Source organism: Lacerta agilis, chromosome Z, assembly GCF_009819535.1.
Source record: "Lacerta agilis isolate rLacAgi1 chromosome Z, rLacAgi1.pri, whole genome shotgun sequence".
NCBI classification, from domain to species: Eukaryota; Metazoa; Chordata; class Lepidosauria; order Squamata; family Lacertidae; genus Lacerta; species Lacerta agilis.
This window is the reverse complement of record NC_046331.1, coordinates 8,013,515-8,032,553: the sequence shown is the minus strand read 5'-3', so window position 1 is coordinate 8,032,553 and position 19,039 is coordinate 8,013,515. Positions and strand designations below refer to the sequence as shown.

At 43.5% G+C, this 19,039-nt stretch overlaps 1 protein-coding gene across 3 annotated transcripts in view; it reads left to right on the top strand.

The window, feature by feature from the left end:
* The first annotated feature begins 10,752 nt into the window (after positions 1-10,752).
* The window catches only part of EHMT1 (euchromatic histone lysine methyltransferase 1), a 70,852-nt gene continuing 62,565 nt past the window's right edge, over positions 10,753-19,039 (top strand). For all 3 annotated transcript variants that reach the window (XM_033138128.1, XM_033138126.1, XM_033138125.1), the window contains exons 1-2: positions 10,753-10,840; positions 13,853-14,394. In XM_033138128.1, the coding sequence (XP_032994019.1) occupies positions 10,762-10,840; positions 13,853-14,394 (621 nt within the window). In that variant the 5' untranslated portion in view covers positions 10,753-10,761. The remainder of the gene's footprint in view (positions 10,841-13,852; positions 14,395-19,039) is intronic.

Here is a 19,039-nt window from a genome sequence, read left to right as displayed (position 1 = left end):
CTTTGGGATTGGGATGTAGACTGATCTTCTCCAGTCCTCTGGCCACTGCTGAGTTTTCCAAACTTGCTGGCATATTGAGTGTAGCACCTTAAAAGCATCTCCTTTAAAATTTTATATAATTCAGCTGGAATATCATCACTTCCACTGGCCTTGTTGTTAGTAAGGCTTTCTAAGGCCCATTTGACTTCACTTTCCAGGATGTCTGGCTCAAGGTCAGCAACCACACTACCTAGGGTGTACGAGACCTCCATATCTTTCTGGTATAATTCCTCTGTGTATTCTTGCCACCTCTTGATGTCTTCTGCTTCTGTTAGGTCCTTCCCACTTTTATTATTATGGTAATATTTGGACAAAATGTTCCTTTCATATCTCCAATTTTCTTGAACAGATCTCTGGTTTTTCCCATTCTGCTTGCATGGCAATTAAAAAAGAAACGAAAAGAATGGATTATAGAGAAACTGGAAGAAGGGAAGTTTATGGATGACCCAGAGGCCATAAAAAATTCACAAGTTGTTTTAAAAAATTATACCACTTTAGCTAATGGGGCCTCCCGCTGCGCGATTTCTGTTCTCATCCTGAAGCAAAGTTCTTAACCCAAGGTACTATTTCTGGGTTAGCGGAGTCTGTAACCTGAAGCGCCTGTAACCTGAGGTACCACCGCATTTGGAACCCATGGTTGACGAACTCTGTGTTAGGGCAAGGGATATAACTCAGTGGTGGAATCCATGTTTTGTTAAGCAGAAAGTTCCAGGTTTGGTCCCTGACATCTTCAGTTATAAGGATTGGGCAGCAGGTGATGTAAAAGACTTATGTTTGCCTGAGACCATGGAGATCCACATCCAGTGAGGCTATGTACATATTAGCAACTGGAAACGCTGTGAGATTTATTCCCCCCCCCCACTATATTTCAAGTTGTTTTTCTTTACATTGCTGCACATGTCAGAGAGGCGGCAAGGTTGTCTTCATCCAAGGAGTGTTACCCTATTCGTTTCCTCGTGCCAAACCTCTATTTGCTGAAGCTGGCACCTGCGCAGGTACACTGGCTGCCTGAAATCCACACACCTCAGGGAGTGCATCAAAGAGGAATCCTGAAGAAGCTTATGGGAGACGGGTAACCCTGTGTGAAGAACTTGTGTGTGTGTTACACACGCTAGCAATTTTGAAATTTCATTTGTACAGATTTGGTTGCCGCTAATCGCTGTGTTTGGATTGCTTTAAGAGGGTGGCAGATTCACTGTGCCTAACAGTCTCCAGAACATACGATAATCTGGTAAATCCCCCTGATCTAACTGCACAGTATATGCCTGCACGAATGTGCTTTAAAAAAGAAAAAGAAGAAGAAATCATTTGCACAAACTATATATGCCCTGAAAATTTGCTTGCTTGGAGGCGTCCTCAACTTTCTCCTATTGCAGACAGTGCTGCTGATGTCCAAATTATTAATGCCCAGAAAGAGGAACCAGAGTGGTGCTAAGAGGGAATTAAATGGGAAACCCCCCCCCCCAATGCATCTTACTGTATCTTTTTTTCCACTTTTGAGGGGATCTGTGCGTTCCTCCCTTTCGTTTGGGGCTTTAGTTTAAGGTAATACTTGGTAGGCAGGTGGGTTACCTGAGCCCAGAGGAGATGGCTCTTGGCTATCCTTGTAGGGCTTTTTTTGCACCATCCACATTGGGGATGCCCTCTTTTGTTTGCCAGTGCCTCTTGCAGACGTGTGTGGGCTTGAATTTGAAGATGGAAGTAGCTATTTCGCTGGGATTCAGCAACTCCATTTGTCGAAGGGAACTAACACATAGGCAACCCTTTCTTCCTCTCTCTACTCCCCCCCTACCCCCCCAAAGAAACCCTCCACTGGAAGGCATCAGGGAGGATTGGCATTCAGTCACAAAGGAAAATGCCACTTGGAAATCTTGCATCCCATTTCAAGGGCAGTTCCTGCAGGACATGTTTTCTACTGGGCTGGATTCTTGCATTCCCTTTTCTTCTTTTTTTTTAAGAGCCCAAGTGGCATTAGACCTGAAAACGTGGAACCCACCCTGTTGTTTCTGAGCTGGTGTATATATCAAACAAACAAACAAACAAACAAACAAACCACCAACTCAGACCAGGATCTTCTCTGCTTTTTCAGAGAGAGGTGCCTTTCTAAATTGGGCTGGGGGTGTTGAACAGAGAGAGAGAGAGAGGAGAGAGAGAGAGAGAGGCTCTTCTCACGTTGCAAACACTAGCTGCTTCTGGCAAAAAAGAAAGAAAGAGAAGGGGGGAAAATGGTAGGTTGTTGTATGTCTGTAAACAATGCAGTTATGAAATGGCAGTCCTCAGCTGAGCCGGAGCATGCTCACAGAGCAGCCTGTAGGGGGAGGTGATCTGAGAGGAGATGATCTAATTCAGAGCAATTTTGGGGATTGAAGGGAAAGGCCAGGCTCCATCCCCCATGACAGAGCAGAAACGAGAGTTCTGGGAGTAGGGCCTTGTAGGCTGTGTCTGGGAGCTTTAAAGGGGTCTGCTGCTCTTGCTGGGGTCTTGGCTACTGGGTGGTGAACATGCCTTGTTTTTTCCTTGGGTTTTGTTTGCTTGTTTAAGTGCTTTTCCAAAAGGGACCAAGTCTTAGCTGATGACTTTATCTGGGCTTAGTGGGGATATAGACCTTTGGGTGTACAGTAGTTCCTTCCTCTTGGTCGTCCCCCCACCGCTTTTCTCTCTCTGTTCCTCATGCTGAAACCCTCCCCACCCCCACCCCCCTTTAGCTAGAGTGCATGGTTTACTGTGGCCTTTTCCTCCACTGGCTGAGAGTCATTTTGGACATTTTTTCCACTCCTTGGTGGGAAGGCCTTTCACACTCCATTTCACAAGCACATGTTTGGGGACAATGGGGATGGGCACCCATGATTGTGTTTTATCTCATACCTGTGTCTGAATTTTCACCATCGAATCTTCTGAAATTTCGAATCAGTCAGGTACAGGGGAAGGGAAGGATAAGGGCAGTTCTGATTATTTGGGGGGTGAAGGGGGGCAACCTTTATTCAAAATGGTAACTTCTGGCAAGTGAATACTGTGTGTGTGTGTGTGTGTGTGTGTGTGTGATCTCTGTCATCTATCTCTCTATCACACGATATATTCTCATATTCATCATTTCTATTTCTATGGGCCAACAATCCTAGTTGGGTTTGCATTGCCTCTTCTCTCCCTTTTTAATAATGCTTTATTCTTGTTACTCTTGTAGGTCTTCTAGTGGCCTGAGGTTTTCGAAATGGACTGTTTCCTGCCATCAAGAAGGTCCTAGTTTGCGAGACAGATCCTAAGCATGTTTACCCTTAAGTAAGTCCAATTTTATATCCTTGAGACTTACTTCCAGGTAAGTGTGCTTAGGATAGCACCTTAAATGCTCTTCTTTCATGTCCCTCCTCCCTTCCTGATGTGTCTTTCCCCTACCCTTAGGGTTATGAGACCAGAAGGTCAGGATAATACTGCAGTATTTTTTTGTGGGGGAGGGTGGCAATGACAGCCTGAGCAAAGAGACATTCTCCCTACTGTGTGTTTGGGCATGGAGTTCTGCATTGACCCTTGCAATTAATGCTTAATAGCTCAAAGGGCTTCTGTGATTTCTTTCCTTTTGTGTGTGTGTGTGTGTGGGGGGAGATTTAATAGCTGTGCTAGACGAGAGGTATTGTCTTGGTGAGCTGGCCTTATGAAATGGTTTTGAATATTAAGAGGCACACCTGAGAACAATAGGGAGGGAGATTTCTTTGTTTGATTGCTGTGCCCCTCCCCTGCAAAGGGCCTCAACCTGCAAAGAGGCATTGGGGGAAAATGATGATGATGTAAACAAACAACCTCCCCCCCCCCTTTTTTGCATCCGCCATTTTTTTCATCTTATTCAGCAATGTGCAGTATTATTTATGGGCATCTTTGGTGTGCTTGGGATATCAAAAAATCACACCTATAAAATGCTTTTCAAAATATCCTCCTCTGGAACTGCACCTTCATTTTAATTATTTTAAAAAATAAATCAGTAAAATAAATACTGGTTAATACTGGTTAATAATTGGCAACGGAAACACCTTGCTTCCTTGTTTCTCTTCCTGCCCTGCCAGTGTTAAGGAGGCCAGTTAAATAATAATCATCAAGGTATAAAGGATGCTGCATTGTTTCAATCTCTAGTTGTTGGGAATTGCATTATTAAGGGCTTTCGCCTATCAGTTTTGCCTCTTGTACATATTGCATGCTTAGGCTATTTTTCCACAGTACGTGAATAGTTTCTTTGGCGAAACAAAATCCTGGAGTACGTGATTAGAATGCGGTGGGTTTTTGTGTTTGTGTGGGGTTTCTTTTTACTAGAGATGGAGATGTGACTCTAGAAAGCATTAGACCCTTGTGTTGGGTGGGATGTGAGGCTGTGTTGCAAGAGATGGGAAGGGCAGCCCAGCTCTCCTGAATTATTTTGCTCCGTGCATCTGTGCTTCATAGGCCTTTCAGAACCATTCTTCTGGTTGTTGTTGTTTTTTGGGGGTGTGTGTGTCCCAATTTCCTGCATGCAGATTTTGCTCTGGCTGGGTACAGTATTTTTATACAGTACTAGCATGGCTAGATGTTAGCCTCCCCTTGATTTGTTTCCTGCATGTCTTCTGTGGGTTGACCTATTTCAGTTGAAATAAGAAGGCGTTGCTTCTGGGTTTCCCTTTTGTGTTTGTTTGTGTGTGTGTGTGTGTGTGTGTGTGTGTGCTTCCAAGTGATAATTTTAAAGCAACATAAATCAATGAAACCACAGACCAAGAGAAGCCCAGTTAAGGATGGCACCTTAGCATATTGAACACTTCCTCTGTGTGAGGAAGGGTGTGGGGGAAGAGTAGGAGGAGTGAAGGCCGAAGAAAGCTGTGCTGTGCTGTTGAAAATGCATGTGTAGTGGTGCCTTTTAGTACGTTCTCATTAGATAGATGCAAGTTGCTCCAGGATAAGGGTATTGAGGCTTTGCTCTTAATGGATCTGGCACAGTGTTTGGAAAAGATGCTCATCTTTGGGGTTTGGGGTCTTCAAGAGCATTCATGCACCCTCTGTCATTCCAAGGTAGCAGCAGAGAACAGGTTTCAGAAATGGAATGGAAAACCATCCCTAGCTTGAGCTCTTTGGATTGCCATATCCCCCACTCCCTTTCTTTAAAAACAAAAACAAAAAAGCCCTTACAAACGGGCCTCACCAGCTCTAGGCTTTAAGATGCAATGATTTTCCACTATGTTTCTCTGTGTGTGTGCATGTCATATAAATGCATATGTATGCCTAACCTTTGTGATGAATCTCCAGCAGCCGAAGATTAATAATCACTCTGTTGTGGGCAGGGAGAATGGAGGAAGACAGCTGTAGGAAAAGGGAGGGAGGAGAATGATTAGGAGACTCTTATTCTGAAGCAGTCTTTGCTTGGCCGTTGGCTTTTGTTTGGGAGTGCTGTTAGAGCAGACATTTCTCTGCATGGGAGGGTTGGGTATAAGATTTCTCTGCCAATCAGGAGCCGACAGATTGGGGCATGGTGGAGTGTGAGCAGAAGGGAAGTTTGCTTTGCATTTAAGTGGGTGTGGGAGGAGAAATGGAGGTACTGTCACAGTTGTTGGGGGAAACATGTTGGGGTGGGCTTTGGTGGGTGTTTGGAAGGAGCTGGTTGGGCATTGCAGTCTGTGGCTGATTTGTGGGGAGCAGTGTGTGGCTCGAGTGTCGTCTTTGGGGCAGGGTGTAGAGTTCTCCATGGCTCTGCTTTGTGAGAAATACCATTCAGGCTTGCAAACATTGATTGCAGTTCATATTTATGATTTGATCAAGGTGGAGGGAGCCCTGCATCCTTGGCATTTTCATGGAGTTGAAGCAAGTGCCTCCTTTGGTTAGTAATACACTTCAAAACCTGTCGTCCTCCCCCCTTCTCCCTACAAGACAAAGAGATAAAATAGTGCTCATTTAAACACCACTGTTGGATTTGGGATGTTGTCTTTTGGTGGAGTGAAACTTAACTTTAAAAGAAAATAAGGGAGGCTTTGGAAGAATGGCTGCAAATGGTGCTCAGTGCATACAAGGCTGGTAAAAAGTGTCTAATGGGATAGCTGTTTTTGTAGTCCTGGAGGTAGGGAACGTGAGCACATTGTGCATTGTCTTTGAAAAGCATTGTTGCATGAACTTTGTGGAAGTGTTCAAACTGTTGGTTATGGCTTCGCTCTGTCTTCATAGCCTGCTCTGTTGACTACCTGCAGAAGCCTTTGCCAACTCTGTTGGCTGGAGCTGACGGGAATTGTGGTACAAAATACCTGGAGAGCACAAGTTTGGTGAAGGCTGCTCTACAGTGTGTTCTGGTTTCCCAGGTACTTCTTCAGAGAACTCTGAATTTCCTCCCTGTCCCTAAACAATACCTACCTTGTTTGATAGGGGTGTCTGTTTCAAAGATACTCAAGTATAGCAGTCAAACCAACCACCTTGAACCCTGTGGCATTTTGCTGGAATTGAAGCACACAAATGAAATGCCCGCCTGCCAGCTTTTATTATGGGGCTGGGGTAGTGAGAGAAATTGCTTTTCGTGAGCATAAATGCAAAAGGGCCATAGCCCCGTGTTAGAGCTCAGCATGCTGATCGCCCCAGGTTCAATCCCTGGCACATATCCATTTGGAGCTGAACATTTTACCTGCCTGAAACCTTGGAGTGCCTCTGCCAGTCAGTGTCTATTCAATACCAATGAGTCTGGCTCAGTATAAGGTGGCTTCCCGTGTTCCCTATTTTTATACTAACATTGAGTGTCCTGGTTTTTCTTTTTTCTTTTTTGCGGCTTGCACTTTGTTCGCAACCCTGAAGAACACCTCTTAACAGATGAAACATTGGCTTAGTTTCTAGGATTCTGGGTTTCCCTTGAAAGGGAGCTGCTTCAGTATATGTTGCAAACCTGATTCATGTTTGCTCACCTCCTGATGCTGCGCCTGCTCAGTGTGTCCCAGACTGACACTGGGACTGGCAAAAGGGGGGGGGGGCTCTTGTCATCTTGGAAGGCAAATTCACGGAGGACAAGGGTAGCTGCGACTACTGGAGACATTGACTGTGTTCCCCTTCCGCTGGCGGAGGCTTCATGCCTCTGAGTGTCAGTTACTGGGAGTCGCAAGAGAGAAGAAAGTGCTGTCGTGCTGAGGTCCTGCTTGCAGGCTTCCTATTGGCACATCTGGTTGGCCACTGCGAGAACAGGGTGCTGGATTAGACGCAGCCCTTTGCCTGAACCAGCAGAGCTCTTCTTAACGTTCTTATCAAGGCTGAGCTTCGCTTGGGACGGAAGCTGTGGATTGGCTGGTGCAGAAATAGTGAGAGGGAAAGGCGAAATGCTCACTGACTGTGGCAGGAAGGATCTGGGGTGCAAAAGGAAACATACCTTCTTGTCTGCAAGAATTCATTTAACACAGTGCACTTGCTTCTGAGCACAGCCAAGCATTTTACTCTGTAAGGAGCATAAGAAGCTGGCTTTTGCCAGGTGGACCCATTGGCCCACCTAGCTCTGACCTCGCCCAGCCCTACTTGTGACTGCCTGGTATTGAACCTGGGCCTTTCTGCAGGCTAAGCAGATGCTCCAGCACTGAGCTGTGGGCTTTTCCAGTAACCTATGAAGCAGCGTTATACAGAGTCAGACCATTTGTCAGTCTTAGCCCAGTACAGTGGTGCCCCGCTAGACGAATGCCTCGCTAGACGAAAAACTCGCTAGACGAACGGAATTCGCTAGCACAAGGCTGCCCCGCAAGACGAAAAAGTCAATGGGGCTGCCTCGCAAGACGGGATTTTTTTTTTTTTTTGGTGTGAAAACCTCCGCGCTGCATTGCCGCTTCGCCAGACGAAAAATTCGCTCTACGAAGACACTCGTAGAACGAATTATTTTTGTCTAGCGGGGCACCACTGTATTGTCAACTTGGGCTGGCAGCAGCTCTTGGGGGTCTTGAGTGGAGACAGGTTCATTTCCCACATTTTGCTACTTCATCCTATTTTTAAAAAATATTTTTTTGTATAAACACACAAAAAAACTGGTTGATGCCAGGGATGGAACTTGGGTTTTTCTGCATGCAAAGCGTATCGTATTCACCACCACTGGGTTATAGCCATTCCCCCAGATCTCGGGGAGCATTACTTACATTATTTATTTCTTCGTAACGTCTCTTTGCCATAAGGTCCCGAGTCGGTTTGCAGCAATGGAATGTACAATTACAAAAGCAAATGAAACAATTGCAATTATAAAACACACAAATGGAATGGAACAATACAAATTCAAGCAGAAGAGGGGGTTCTGCAAAACAAAACGCGTTAGCTTTTGAATTTGGTTAATAGTTGCATTTTGTTTTTCCAGTGACAATCTTCAGCTCAAAGCAGCTCACAGTAATAGCAGTGACATTAAAATTAGCCAGCATTACAATAGCCCACAACCATGTCATAAACACAATAGGATATAAATAAGGCAGAAAGTGAATGAAGTAAACAGTGCAATTCAATACAAACTCAATAAAAGAAATGGCTGGCTTTTGCTGCACTGAATGCAGAAGCAGTGCATGTCCAGGCAGCAAAGACCTTTCATAGTTGTTCGTCTAGACTTCTTTTTCACCTTCGAAGAAAGGAATCAGTTGCTTCTGTGTTGCTTTGGGAGGAGTGGAGCAACAGGTTCCGAAGAGGAACCAGATTGTCTGCCTGTCCATCAAAAAACGATAAAGGGCATGGAGTTTACTCTGCAGTTCACCTCTTAAGGAAAAGGCTGCAGTGCCTGGGACTTTGTGGCTTAGAGGAAAGACAAGTAAGAAGTGACATGGTAGAAGTTTATGAAACTTTGCAGGCCATGGAGAAAGTGGATAGAGAAAAGCTTTTGTCCCTCTCTCATAACACTGGAACTAGCGGACACCCAATGAAGCTGGGCGTTGGAGGATTCAGTACAGACAAAGGAAAGTACTTTTTTTTTACACAGCACGTGGAACCTTCTCTGGCAGGAGGAAGTGATGGCCACTAACTTGGGTTGCACAGATTAATGGAGAATAAGGTTGACCAGCGGCTGCTAGCCATGATGGAGGCTGTGTTCTGTGGTTGGAGGTAGGGATGCTTCTGAATGCTAGTTGCTGGAAACCACAGGACAGGGTGGGTGGGCTCTTGTGCTGAGGTTCTACTTTAAGGGTTCACACAGGCATTTGGTTGGCCTCTTTGAGAATGTGATGCTCTACTAGATGTGCCATCAACCTGATTGAGCATGGCTCTTCTTAACAGTAATTACTTGGAGGTTTTGAGTTGCATATGTTACAGTATTTTTAAATAAAAGAAAAAAGAAAAAAAAATTCCTTCCAGTAGCACCTTAGAAACCAACTAAGTTTGTTCTTGGTATGAGCTTTCGTGTGCATGCACACTTCTTCAAAGCTCATACCAAGAACAAACTTAGTTGGTATCTAAGGTGCTACTGGAAGGAATTTTTTATTTTTTATTTTGTTTTGACTATGGCAGACCAACATGGCTACCTACCTGTAACTAGTATTTTTAAATAATAGTGATCTAACTTGTTTAGATCGCCAGGAAGGAAAAATACGAACATTTACTCTGCTGCACTATAGGACTTAAGTGATTATTTTTACTGTTAGCTTAGTCTTGCTTTTTTGGGGAGGGGAATATTTTTTGTCCCCCACCCCACCCCCACTGGATACTTCATTTCATTTTTATGTTCCTATATTCAGCCTATTATTGCCTGTATTCCTAAGTACATAGACCGGGGGGAAAGTTATACGTATGGAAACGTGAAGCTGCTTTATTTGTTTATTTCTGGGTTAGATAATTGGTTTACATAGCCCAAAACTATCTGCTCCTTGTGGGAGCAGCTTTTGAAGACCCCAGACTTCTTAGCAGAGATTCTGTTTACATCCGGGGGGTAGGAAACCACAGACCCAGAGGCCAAATGTGGCTCTCTAGGACTCTCTGCCTCACCCGTGGGAGCCTCCTCAGACCAGTTTTTCTGAACCTTTATATAACCAGTGGTCTGCAGGTGAGTTTCTCCTGCAAATTCCAAAGATCTCAGAAGCCCCACTCTCTGCAGTAATTTGGAGCAGAGCTTTTGAAGTGGCTGCCCCCATTGTGTAGATTAGCATTCCTAATCTTCACTTTGCAAAAACAGTTTTGCTTCTTTCTGTTTCCCCAGCTGGATAAATGGATCTTTGCCACATGTAACTAGTTTATATTGCTTTTGTTTTGTTTTAAATGTGTCGGCTGCTTTTGTGTACTTTTAACTGTTTGTTTGTTGCTTTTATTTTGCATCACCTTCAGACAATAGCATAGAAGGCAACTAATAACGGTGATAATAATTTGAATCAAAGTTTTATTCTACTCCAGACTCAGCTCTCTTAACCCAGCAGTGGGAAACCACCAACTAACTTACCTAATTAGTCCCACCAAGCTTCTCCATGTGGCCAAGCCATGCTCATATATGATGTCAGGGTTGATGGGAGTTGTGGGTTTTGCACAGTTGGTATTTGTAAATGTCAACAATCAGCTGGTTGCTGTTGCCTGTATCCATTCTCCAATGATCATCTGGTCAAGTATATAACCACTACACTTCCTTGTAACTTTCTGGCAGTTTCTTCTTACAGTTACTTGGGAGTACATTTTATTTTATTTTTGCCTGTGGAACTCAGCTCTGGTTTAGGGAAGAAAGCATGTCCTACTCAGCAGTGCCTCTTGCTAATTTATAAGCATATAAGAATCTTAATTTCCTCTCCTCCCTTCTATTCCTTTTAGTGAGGTCTAATGAGTAAAGGAGAGACCAGAAGAGAGATCTGTATGAAGACTGAGCTGTTGAAAGATATCACCAACAGCAAGGAAGAAGGTAAGCAATGCATTCTGCGTGGGGCTACCCTTGAGGCTGCCCTTAATGGGCACCCTTTTCAGGCCAGGACACTTGCACTTCTGGGCCCTCTTGTAAACCTTAGGGTGCCTGGTGTTTAAGGGAGGAAAACCTTGCATTAAAGCAAGAATGCAGGCAAACAACCATGATATTTGACTGGGTGAATTCGTTCTCGGCATATATTCAGGCAGTGGGGAGAAAGCATCCCAAATAAATGTAATCAACAACACAATCCTAAGCGGGTCAACCCAGGAGCAAGTCCTATTGAGTTCAGTGATGCTTATTCCCAAGCAGGTAGGATTGCGATCTAGGTCTTGGAGCTTTGGAATGGGTTTAAAATACACATTTTATTTCCTTTCTGAATCTCATTGGTTAAAAAAAAAGTTTTGGATCTGCACTGGTCAAGTCCCTAAGAGAGGACAAAGCGAATGTAGATCTTAGATTTTTAATTGTAGCAAAAATTCCTTTAGCAGGGGTGTTCAACCTCTGAGTCTTACAGTGCTCTTCGTCAAGGGAAAACCATTTTAAAAAATGAATATAAACTACCACAGGTATACACACAACTTGAAATGTTTATAGTGTTTATTTAATAGCTGCAATACTCTTGCAGTTCAGTGACACAGATATCTATCAGAGTTCCCCAATGAAATGTGAATTTGAAGAAACCACCAGAATGTTAGTTTTCTGTTGGGAATGCCCACCTTGTTTGTCTACTTACAGTTGCCTCCTGTCTTAAATTTGAGGCAGCATGTGTGGAATTAGCTCATTTTATATCCTCATGACCCTGTTGTGGGAGGGTAGACTTGCCTGAGATTAATCTTGAGGGGCAATTTGAGAAATGTCCTTTCTTATAAGCATAAGAACTCCCATGCTGTAAGGTGGACAAGAGTGTTGGCTTTGAATGTGGGAGATTTTGGTTGAGCTAGTTTCTGGTCATCTGCAGAAATAGTGTCTGTAGAAAAGGTGTGAAATTGTTGAGAATATTTGTGCTCATCCTTGTACTTCATTGACACCCCCCCACACACAAATATACACACACAAACACAATGAAGATCAATATAGTTATGAGCAGCACCTGGTGATAAAACAGGCTAACAAGACCCTGGAGTACGGGCCATAATTTTTGTAATACTGCACTGTTGTTGTTTTTTAATGAAAATGAGGATTCTAGTGCAGAAGGTGTGTGTGTGTGTGTGTGTGCGTGTGTGCGCGTGCACACCCCCTGTATACATAAGCGCGCGCGCACACACACACACACACACACACACAGAGAAATAGAGAGAGTGTGTGTATTGCAGTAGAAAAGTAATACTATGTTTATTAAAATAATGAGTTGCTTTATGAACTTTGTTTTGTAGAACAAATAAAATAAAAAAGTTGATTAAAACAATATCTGCGAATACTGTATACAATAAGTAATCCATATTGTGGGAAGCTGTTCTTGAATAAAAATATCTTCAGTGGGTGCCTAGACAAGTTTCCCCATAAATTGGTATAGTTATCAAAGGAGCCAACTAGTTGGTGGGTTAAAAGAATAAGCAAGTGGAAACTATGACCAGATTTGCAAAAGGCAGAACACAGAATGAGGCAGAACCTCTGTGTTAAAACTTGGAGTTGTTATAATACTTTCTAAATTATTGTAACGTATGGATAGATTTGTGGCTCGCAAAGCTTTACTCTACTTCTGGAGGCGGTATTTACACACAGGTCTTGCTATCTGAACACAATGCATTCTTGGGAAGTTGTTTGTTAGGTGAGTGTTTGCATAATGAGTTAACAATTTTCATTGATTCCATTGATATCCATTGGGAAAACCCTGCAAAAGTCAAATAAGGAAGGGGGTGGGAAATGCTCTCTATTTGTCCAGTCTTTCCCTACCTCCCACCCCCTGGTTTCTGGTGAACAGCTGCTGCAGACCAGTAAAATTTATTTTTAAAGTACTACATGCAGATTTGGATATCTTAATTTCCTGTGTGTATAGTCTGATTTGGTTACTAATTCCTTGTGTTTGGATAAATGAATTTTCATAAAGTGAGCTCTTGGATAGTGGGACCTGCACATAATTGATTTATTACCACCACCACCACCAACAACAACAACAAATAATTAAAAGCCGTTCCATATGTAAAACAATTCAAAACTAGTCCATATACAGGCATTTTATATTTTGATACCAGGATTCTGAACTAGTTGGGGCATTGTTGTTACAGCTGTTGATCTCCTCTTCCTCTTCTTCTTCCTCCTCCTCCTTCCTCTTCTTCATAGCACTTCATAGCCTAAGGCCACCAAAGATAAAACAGAATAACACAAAATTTATAAAAATAACACAATCATTTTAGCAAACTCTAAATACAAAAGCACTGCCTCTACAAATTCTAAGAATAATAAAATAAATTCTTCAGATGTATATCTGAGTTGTTGCATAAATGACTGGGGCACACTTTGGGGAAGTGTATATTTAAAATATTTCCAATTTAGATCCAGATTGGAATATAAAGGTCACTTATAAGAGGCTGGGTGAAAGAGGAAGGTCTCTGGTAGGCACTGATAGAGACAGCGCCTGTCTGACATTAAATGAAAGGGAGTTACAAAGAGTAGGAGCCATCTCCTCCAGTATGCTGTTGGAAACCAGTAGCTGGGTGTCATAAATGGGGAAAGTGCTGTTGCACCAGGTGCTGCTTTCAGACTTCCAAGAGTCATCTGATTACTTTCTTTGAGAATTGGATGGTGGACTAGATGTGTTTTTGGCCTCAACTAGCCAATGGTTTCCTTATGCTTTGAAAAACATAGGAAGTCACTGTGTATTGAGTCGGATCAGTGGCGCATCTAGCTCAGTATTTTATACACTGACTGGCCGATGGGATTGTACCAGGAGTTGCTGGGGATTGAATCTGAAACTTTATGCATAGAAAGCAAGTGCTCTGCCACTGAGCTGTGGCCCGTATGTTCCTTTCAGCCTTCACTCCATCTACCCCCCTCTTTTTCTGCCTCCAGGATTTAATGCTATGGCAGCAGATGAAAATGCCATAGAGAAGCAAGTTGGGGAGCCAAAGATGGCCCCCGAAGGCGAAACCAATGGCTCCTATGAAAGCAACGAAGCCAAGAGCCACCCAAATGCAGCTAAGAACACTCAGGACAGTGTAAAAGTGAGCCAAGGGGACTCCACTGCGAAACTGAGCAGAGTAGCGGAGAATGGCATTTCTGAGAGAGACGGTGACTCTGGAAAGCAGAACCACATAAAAGCAAACGATTTCATGCATACTTCGGTCATGGGGAGCAATGGCTACATTTTACCGAAGCAGATGGCTAAGGGGCCGCCCAAACGGACTTCTGGCGGGGCTTTTGCCACGAAAACACTTCCCGCAGGAGGAGGCAAGGCGAAGGCGATGAGCCCCTTCTCCCAGGCACAGGCTGCTCTGCCAGCTAAGTCTGGGGAGGGTGGGAATGAAATGGAGGCTAAGAAATCAACAGCGGTGCCTGCCGCCATCAAGATCCACAGAGCTCGAAAGACGATGCCCAAGCCCTCCTCTAGCCTGGTAAAGTATACATAAAGTAGCTGCTAAGGAATCCTGGGGCGAGGTGGGTGTGTACAAGTTGGGTGTGTGTGTGGGCCAGTGTGAGCTTGAGGGTGTTGTGCAGCACTTATTCTCTCCCCCCAGGTGCCTGTCAAACTTGAATGTCTCTGTAGAATTATGGGGGTTCCCAACTCCTGATAAGAATGACTTCTGAGGCAAGCCCAGTCTAGAGTTGCTTTATCTGTAACTTTGATTAATTAGAAAAAGATTTTGTGATCTTCTAGGACAGGAGTTGCCAATGTGGTGCCAGTGAACACAGCAGCAGCCTTCAGGTCCTGCCCCGGTTCCCATTCTCTGAACACACACATACACTGTCCCCTTGGTCATGACGAGGTGAGGTGGTTACTTCTTTCCTTAGTTGAAAAGTGCATAGAGCTGAAGGGGGAAGTTAGAAGAGGGGCACTCCTTCCCACTTCCTCTTCGAGCTCTATGTGCTTTTCAAGGCTCGTGTTAACAGGTACCCTTGGAAAAGGAAGTGTGTGTGTGTGTGTGTGTGTGCGCGCGTGCGCGCGTGCACGCGTGCACGTTTCTCTCTCTCTCTCTGCCTATTGTTAGAGGAGCAGCTGCTGATTCGGGGTCAGCGAGACAGACGATCAGAAGAGTAATATCTGTGGTTTTCCCTCAAAAAATCCAAATGTGCCAACAGATGTTGCAAAGGTTGACAACCCCTGTTGTAGGAACACCTTGACCAGCAAGTGTCCCTCGGGGTGGTTTTTTTTTTTTTTTTTGCATTCACCCATTCATTTCCTTCATTAGCTTGTATACCTCGAACATTGTGTTTTCATCCTGTGACAAGATCTCTCCCTCCTGCTTGGGAAGGGGATGATACCCGTGTTTCTCCCATTGCTTGCAGACAATGCACAAGGAACTGGCTTGGTGGCTTCATGCCTTTAAGATCTGCTCTGGTGTAATTGTATCTCTATTTGTATTTTTTATATACAAATATCTATCTATCTATCTATCTCTAGAAGATCCTGTGGCTGAGCTTTACACTGCCAGGCACCCAAGACATTAATTGATAAACATTTCCACAATTACACATGTGTGATTCTTGCATGAAGCTCAGGTCTTCTTTAAGCTTGCCAGTAGATTCTTGGTTCTTGGATTTATTGGCTCATCAGCAATCCTTCCACATTTTTCCAGAGCAGCTGCCCTGGGGCAGACTGAAGATATCTGGCATTGTGTTCAGGGAAGCTTTGCTCAGTGTGCATAAACAGCTCTATAATTCTTCCATCTGGGATTGATTTTTAAAGGCTCCTGCACTTGCACTTGTGTGGTGTTAACAGCGACCTAGGACTGTGGTGGAGTGGTTTACCTTTCAGAAATATGTGGTTCCAAAAGCCTTTTTCTCACCTGATGCCTGGCAGGTGTATTTAAGCTGCAAGAAGGAATTGCTTGAAGTTGTATAGTCAGAGGGCTTTTTAAAAATATAAGTCATTCAGGTAAAAGGCTGCTGAAGATGCCTTTATTCTTGTATGAGGGTAAGCAGAGAAACTCACCAGCATTGAGCCAAGGTTTAGAATGGAGAAAGGCTATATATTGTAGATGTTAGTCCAGAGGTAGAGAACCTCAGGGCTGGAGGCCCTTGAAGCCTCTCTTTCTGGCCTCCAGAACTCTCCCCAGGCCACACCCCTCGCTGATACTACTTGCACCTCCAGTGTTTTCGTTTATCTGGAATGTCTCCTTGAACTCTCATCATGTCTCCTGCTTGCCTGGATGGAGGGTAGAGAGGGATGTGTGTAGAAATTAGCTTACTGTACGAAGGAACAAATTTACATTCATGCCCTGCCCACCACTGGCATATGGACCTCAGCTGAAAAAGGGAACTCCAGGATGGAATGCAGTGTTTGGACAGCTGCCAAAATCGCCCCACTGCCTTGTTAGCTGAAAATAGTGGCAGCTAGGGATTTGTGATTTTTCTCTTCCCTGGAACAGTTACAGACAGCCCCGCACCCCATTTATGCGCATTCAGTACACGCACGACCATGTATATGTGAATCTCACTGAACCTGGAAGTGACCTGGAAACATCATAAACACATCACTGAAACATCATTTGGTACATAGCTTATTATGTAGAGCCATACCTCGGGTTGCGTTCGCTGCGAGTTGCGTTCGGCACAGGTTACGAACGTGCTGAACTCGGAAGTTCCGGAACGGGTTACTCCCGGGTTTCGGCGCATGCGCAGAAGCGCCAAATCGAGCCGCGTGCGTGCGCAGATTCGGCGCTTCAGGTTGCGAACTGGGCTCCGGAACGGATCCTGTTTGCAACCAGAGGTACCACCGTATCTGAGTTTTTGGGTATATCCCCTTCACCAGCAACTTGTGAGTCTGCAGCCTGTTTTGAGTTACATGTGTCGAAAGCCTGTTGGTTTTCATAAGAATCGCCCGTTCAAGTATTTTTAGGCTGCCTTTTGAAGCAAAGGCACTGTGTGTAAACAAAGGGTTGTATCAAAATGTTCATTAGCTTCAGATTAGACCTACTGAAATAAATGTGCTTTTAGAAGTGTCTGACCCAGCTGTGGATTGTCTTATTCTTTCACATCTTGTAGAAGAACAGGGATAATGTGCTTTCTGCAGCTAAAGCTTCTGTCTTCGGCCACTGTCATCATTGGAGGTTAACACTGAACCTGAGAAGAGTTTCACATTTATATTTTCAGCCGCAGATTTCTGATGGTAAAGAGGGATGGGAGGAAAAACCCTGACTGAAACCCTGGAGAGCCATTGCCAGTCAGCGTAGACCGGCAGTTAGATGGTTTGATTTGCTATTAAAACACTTTATTATCTTCCTAGAATGAACTGTACTGTTTCAGTTTCGCAGGTGCGGATCAGATTTTTTAAGTTCTCACTGTGTTAAAAACACGCAACACGTCTCCAGTAGGTGGAAATGAACAGAGCAAGGGATTTATCTGGTTATCAAGAAGTTTTCTGGTTCCTTCATCCTGCGGGTTTAATACTTGAACTGTGAATTAGGCTGGAAACAAATGAGGCATCAGATTGTCTGGTTATGGCCAAAATATTATGCGTGATCTTTTTCTTCTACCGCATTTGATTTCTGAGCCAAATTAGCTGATAATGGAATTATTATTATTTATACACCGCCAATCTGGCAGGGTTGCTACTTAATTTTTGGTGCCTGAAAAAGTAGGGTAGTTAATTCATTATTTTCACCCCTTACTTTTCTGCTTTTGACAACTTTCCTCTGTTATCTTGAAGGGTTTCCTTGGATGTTTATTTTACCGGCAAGCAAATTGCCTTAAAACACAGATGGGGAAACTCAGGCCTGGGGGCCAAATCCATCTCCTTGAACCCTCTATCTGGCCCTTGGAATTTCCCCCAGGCCACACCACTTACTGACACTGCTCACGCCCTGAGTGTGTTTTGCTTACCTGGAATGTACCCTTGAACATATCTGGATGAGGTTTAGGAGAGCAGTGTGTGCAGAAGCTACTCTACTATATGTAAAATTGCTCCAGCCACTTTTGTCTCTGGCCCTACCTACCCCTGGCATGCAGCCTTTGGAAAGTTGCCAATAAAGAATATGGTCCTAGAATTGTAGTGTTGGAAAAGGGACCCTTAGGGTCATCTAGTCAAACCCCGTGCAATGCAGGAATCTCAACTAAAGCATCCACGACAGGCGGTCATGATCTTGCAGGTTTACTTCCTTTCTGTTATATAAGGACTATCTTTTTGTTTTCAATCTGGGATTTTTTAGTCCCTTTGGCATCTCTTGCATTTACTTCTTCCTGCAAAATATAAGTCTCCTTCCATTGGAATTGTTGTTGTCACTGTTTCGGCTCTGAACTGGCAGCCAATTTGAAACTCTTAGTTGAGAGCAAGACTCCAGGAAAGCACTCCAGGGACTTTGTTTAATCATTTCATATAAGAGACTGACATGGGTGAGTGACCCAGTCTTGTCCCAGGCTATTGCAATGCTGGTGGAAGACAGCTCTGTTGTTGATTTTGTTGTTTATAATATAATATAATATAATATAATATAATATAATATAATATAATATAAATTGGTCACTTGTTATGCAAAAAGGTCTCTAAGTTAGGGTTGCCATATTTTAAAGAGCAAAAAAGAGGACACATTTGATAATTAAAATAAAAAATAAAAATGGGGGGAGGAGTGGCATTTATGAGATACCAGTGAAAGTAGAGTAAGAGCAAAAAGAAGATATAGCTAAAAGAAAAGTGTTGCCCCCCCAAAGAGAAAGAATTAAAACTAGAAATAATAAAATGGAATTATTGTTTTTAATAATAATGAAAATAACAGCAACAACAACAACGATGATGATGATGATGATAATAATAATAATAATAACCCAATATATATTTGTAGAATAAAGAAAAAGAAAAAAGGGGGTAGGGGGAAGGGTGTGTTTTTGTATATATAAATAACATATATCTGAATGAAATCGAATTGTAGGGTCCAATCGATGTCAAAAATCAAAAGTTTTTAAAAAAACAAAATAGAGAATTATAAGGTCGAATTAATGTTAAAGATCAAAGGTCAAGGGAAAATAAAAATAAAAAATAGGCATAAAATTCAAACCCAAGGGTGGTCCAGACTGCAGAAGCAACAACAGCAGGCTTGTGGGGCT